The sequence below is a fragment of the Arachis hypogaea genome, chromosome 16 (genome assembly GCF_003086295.3).
Source record: "Arachis hypogaea cultivar Tifrunner chromosome 16, arahy.Tifrunner.gnm2.J5K5, whole genome shotgun sequence".
Classification (NCBI taxonomy): Eukaryota; Viridiplantae; Streptophyta; class Magnoliopsida; order Fabales; family Fabaceae; genus Arachis; species Arachis hypogaea.
The window spans coordinates 129,601,647-129,607,193 of record NC_092051.1 but is presented as its reverse complement, the minus strand read 5'-3'; the positions used below and the strand labels follow the sequence as shown (position 1 = coordinate 129,607,193).

The 5,547-nt window shown below is 39.4% G+C and overlaps 1 protein-coding gene across 1 annotated transcript; it reads right to left on the bottom strand.

The window, feature by feature from the left end:
- Nucleotides 1-4,572: 4,572 nt before the first annotated feature.
- On the bottom strand, nucleotides 4,573-5,241 carry LOC114925512 (protein FAR1-RELATED SEQUENCE 6-like). The gene is made up of 2 exons (XM_029293871.1): nucleotides 5,090-5,241; nucleotides 4,573-4,993 (listed from the first exon to the last, which is right to left on the bottom strand). Exons 1-2 carry the CDS (start codon nucleotides 5,239-5,241, stop codon nucleotides 4,573-4,575), a joined length of 573 nt encoding a protein of 190 aa, XP_029149704.1.
- Between the last annotated feature and the right edge of the window lie 306 nt (nucleotides 5,242-5,547).

Genomic DNA, 5,547 nt, shown 5'->3' with positions numbered 1-5,547 from the left:
GACCACAAGGATATATCTCCACACACGCCGCCAACAGCACATGTCCAGCTCAGTGACTATGATTTTGACCGGTTAGTGGTTTCTGGCTTACCTTGCTGTATATTTCTCTTCTTTATTTTTCATACCCTACCTTGTGATTAGCCGTCTAGCTAGGCATAAGTTGTCGTTTTAGCTAACTTCATGTTGCATTCGTTTGCAGCGAATTCGACATCTCGATCGTTCAGTATCCTGAATTTGAGCAAGTACTGAATAATGTTAAATAGGGGCGGGAAACAAAGGCCATAATCATGCAGCCCCTATAAACGGTGTTGCTAAACAAATCAAGCTACCATACACCGAGTCCCGGGAGACCTAGCTTTTCACTCGGTTTAACTCAGCTTGAAAAGACTCCAACCCCTTCCCTGATACATTCAATTCATCCAAGCCTAAGAAATATAAAGTTGGGGGAGACTAAGGAGAAATAAATTAGAACATGGATAGTTAACTCGTCTTTGAACAAAGATCAATATTTAGCTTCCTATGAAGGATGGGACTACATGGTATTACAAAGGAAGGACTTCTGGACCTTGAAAGCCCGCAGTTGGGTCAACAGCTGCGTAAGTATATGAACTTAATCATGCGTTTTAACTCCCTATCTTTATATCGGGGTTTAGATTACACTTGCTAAATAAATTGTGTAGGTAATTCAATGGATGTGCTACTCCTTCAACGACACCGAATCATCTAGATTCAAGTGAGATTTCTATTGCGTGTGTCCAGGCATATTGGTAATTACATTCTATTGATTACAATTTGGAAAATATTTTGTTGGGATTCTTACTATGTGTGTGGGTTTGCAGGAATCAGTGACACGAAATGATAGTCTGGCATCATTTATTGATGGTGTGAGACCAATTTATGCTGGTCTTAGTCCAAGCTTTGGTGAGGATACTAGGTTCTTTGACAAAGTAGTAGCAGCAAAGAGAAAATGGGTGAGTTGCTGTTTTGTTTTGAAATATTTATATCCTCCCTGAACCTGGTATTGGTTTATTTACGTGTCGTTTTTTATTTCACCACGATTTGTATACGTGACCTAAACCGGACTTTTGATTCCAATATTAAATCCATGGTTAAATTTGGAACGGGGGGTCACTGTGACCAACTATTCTTATGGGTATTTTTATTTGCATATTTTGCGTTTCGGGTTTCCCATGTTGTTACGTTGATTGACTTTACTATACTATGCTGTTGGAAATAGGTTGGGTGGGTATTCTAAGAATAGAACATAGTTGCCATAGCCTTCCTGTGTCATCCATGTCGTTAAATTTTTATCGTTTTTTTAATAAATATGTCGTGGCTGTCATATGATTTGAGTATGTTCTGGTTCTTGAATGGTCGAGGGAGATCAATAGATTTTTTTTCCTTTTTTTTCTCACGAGACAAACTCATTCATATGTGCTGTTTGCTGCAGTGGTTTTTTCCTAATTGTTGGAGGGGCCATTTGTGGGTATATGCATTTGAGGTGAATGCGAAGCGCCTAGTTATACTCGATAGTTTGCATTCTGCACCAAAAGATGATGAACGGGATAAACTCGATGCATATGTGGTAAGCTATTATACTTCTTTTATTCAATATGCAGCTATAGTATCTAATTCGATAGCATGTTGTTCAACTATGTTCGTTCCATGATTTTCAGGGGAGACTGTATGAGGATATAGCAAGCATTGTTATTCCTGCATTCATTCGGACTACATACGGCCCATCTCGTTCTTACACCAAGGTTCCAAAAGAAACCAAACAAGTGAGATGAAATTATAACCCAACTTTGAGGCTTTTTAGTTCTCTTTCAATAATGGGGCATATCATGTTAAAACTTTTTGTCATCCTAATTGCAAAAGTATTTTATTTTCCTGTAGCTTTGATTGTGGCATGTGCGTTATTAAGTTCATGGAAAGTTGGACCAAAGATCGTGGTCTTGACGAATGGGACGAGATTTGTTCAATAAACATTTGCGCAAATGTCATTATTCATGTTGTACAAATATCACTGTAACGGTTCTTAATACTAAATCTCCTGGTAAATCTACTCACAGGATTCACTCAGATCATACAGGATGGAGTTGATGTTAGACATTATCTGTGGCCCACACAATGTATTGGTTCACCAGCTTATTTTATTATTGAAGGACAAGGTTAAACCTGTTTGATGCAATCAACCATGGAACAAGAAAAGGGAAGTTAGTTCACCGTTTACTGCACCTAGCACGAGGTCATTGATTGAACGTGCGGAAGGATTACCGAAGGGGGCAATGCGCAAAGGGAGGAAGAAGTTGCTTACTTAAGTTTAGCTACAGTGAATTGGACTACCATATTATACTTATTTTGCTTACTACTTATATTCTTAGTGATTTATTTATGTCACATTAGAATGATATGATTCTAGGAGGAATTTTTTTCTACAATTAAAGGATTTATTGGTTATGTTACCTTAAAAGGAGCTATGTTTATTTGCAGCTTAGATTCCCGGATTTACCAAAGTTGTTGAGTAAAGTAACCATCTTTGCGCATATTGAACCGAACATTTGTTTGGTTATTTATCGTCACATGTTGTCTATTGTGTATTTCAGATTTGACTTGAATGTGTAACGTTATGACCTATGGAATCACTTGTTTTAAGAGAAGATGCAGTGACTCCTTTGGATTGCAGGCTACAGATAGTACATATTGAAATAGGTGATAAATAACTATCTACAAATATAGCTAAACCAAACATCCTAAAGGATACTATAATGAACATCCAGTGTAACTTGGTAAATATACAATATAACAACTCTTTAAAACGACCAGCTACGTACCACATGACCGTTTAACATAACACTACGAAACCGTGTTAGTTTAGTAAAACATAACCACCAATCGTTGCACACACAATCACCCACGGATAACCATCCATGTTCATAGTGAAAATGAACATCCAATCACTTATAGAATTGAACATCCACTTTAGTTGTGAAAAAAAAACTGTGTAGTCAATGTCTAGCACGAATGGCTACGTACCGAAAAACTATACAGTAAAGCATGTAGAAATCAAGTACAAATTTATTAACGTAACTCGTAAATTACAGAATAACCATCAACTATACTCATTATGCATTAAGTCTAAATGAAATTAAAAGAGTAAAGTGGTTCGTTCTCACAAATTAAAAAAGGGTTATGGGAATTAATAACATATGAACTTTTGCAACAGCTGCCTACAAACCTTAAAACTAATATGAATCCTATAAACACAGAGATGAAAAAATAAACACTATCACAACCTTGTCCAACTAATCCTAACTTTTGTTGAAGGAGCTTAACAAAGACATGAAACCACCGGCTTGTTCGGGAACATTCCGGTCAACAACAGCACCATGGTTTACATCTTGAGGTGCGTGCGGACAAACCACCTGCCAAAAAAAAAAGGCCAACAGTTATGTTCTTGCATAGTACTATACCAAATAAACATACAAAGTTGAGATTAAGCCAAACATGTACCGGGGATGAATTCTTGTGTTTCCTCCAAGCTGAATTCTTGAAGGACTTCTCAAGGGCAGCGCCGAGCCTCTTACTCTTTGGCCTGCCCTTTGTGGTGACCTTCGATGGGCCTTGGATGTCATCAACACCGACAACGTTCGAACTTTGTGAGCCAATGCTGGTGTGGGTCTTTGACACTCTTTCGGACCTCTTCTTGGCACGGTGCGCAGCCAACTTGGCCCTTGTTTCTTCCAAAGCAGCATGCAGCAATGCTGTTTCATCATCGTCACCGATGAACTCTTGAGCAACATTATAGAAGTGTGCACACAGTCTCCTGAATGCAACATGACTCTCATTCGACCGACTGACATCATGACTACTTTTGACATACGTATGCTTGCGCTTTATTTTCTTGCTCCATCGAGGGAGAACATAACAGGTAGGTACTTTGTACACTTTATACAAATGGAAAACTTTAAGATAGTGACAGCACAACACACCTGAACTCTCGAAAAGATTGCACTCACAACGAACCTCCTGTGTGGAATGGTAAAAGTGAACATCGTACAGAACGCATAGAATAGTACCGTTGACTAGTTTCTCCTCTTCCACCTTCATGCAGACCAATGGACATTGTTTATCAACTACAGAAACTCTGCAATCAGCCTTCTTCACAAACTCAGTTTGAACATCCCTAAACATGCTCGTAGTGTACTCTTGCTGAAACTGTTTCTCCATAGGCGAGCTCATTGCACAAGGGATAACCCCCCTCGAGTCTGCAGCATAATCCTCCAATTCCCACTGCTCCTTGACTCCAAGCACATTGTCATATTCGTGAACAAATTGAACTAAGCTAGTCCTACTGTGTAAGAATCCACCATAGAATGCGTGCATGCTCTCACTCCTTTGTGTACTCCTCATGGCTGCCTAAAATTCACCCTTGAAGTATATGGAGACTCACATGCGTCGGTCATCATACATGTCTATAGAAAATAAAGAATCCCAATTTTAGCAAATTCAGGTCTACAGAAAATAAAGAAAAATTCAGATACCAAATAATTGTCAATTAAAGCGCGTGAATTAATCATACACTAACAGACCTGACAGCCATGTGTTGTTATGTAACTTGTACTCATCTATAAATTTTGACCAGTTATCCTCAAATGACTCCTCGGTCTGAGAGTTCCACACAATATCATTGAGGTCATCATACAAATCCCTGTATCGGCGGTAACCCCCAAGCTTGCTCGGTAACTTCTTCGTAATATGCCAGATGCACCATCGGTGGCATGTGTCGGGTAATGTATTTCTGATCGCACCAAAAATGGACCGATATTGATCGGTTATGATACGCTGTGGAACAGTTCTCATGCACTTCACCCATTGGCTAAAAACCCACTCATAACTTGGAATTTCCTCATTTCCCAGTAAAGCACAACCGAGGAGGGTTGACTTACCATGGTTGTTGACCCCAATGAACAACACAAACGGTAATCCATGCCTATCAGAAAAATCAACTAGACATAAGAAATGCCCATCATGATTAGATAGAGTTTAAAAGAATAAAGGACACAACACCAATTGAACTACTTCATACCTGTTTGTACGGTAGGTGCTATCAACTGACACAACGTCTCCGTAGTATTCATACGACGCCCTACATCTTGCATCCACCCATACTGCACTCTCAAATTTACACTCCTCGTCCAACTTCACCGCGTAAAAGAAATTCGGATTGATGTCCTTCATTCTCACGAAGTAGCTCATCATCTCCCTTACATCCGCATTCACGTTGCTAGTTCAGAGCCTTGCTGTTATATAGTTTCTTAAATCCTTCTCTGAGAATCCCAAGTTAGAGGGGCCTCCAGCCTCATTTACTAAAGCAAGAAATGTCTTATTTGGTCGAATCTCAGCCTCATCATTATCCTCGATCACGCACTTCACATGCATGGTCAGCTGCCTATACTCATGATAATGCACTGCCTTTCTCGCTGAACAAGGGTGTGAGTGCGTCAACTCAACCTTGAACAAAACCTAGTCTTGCATGTCTTTATC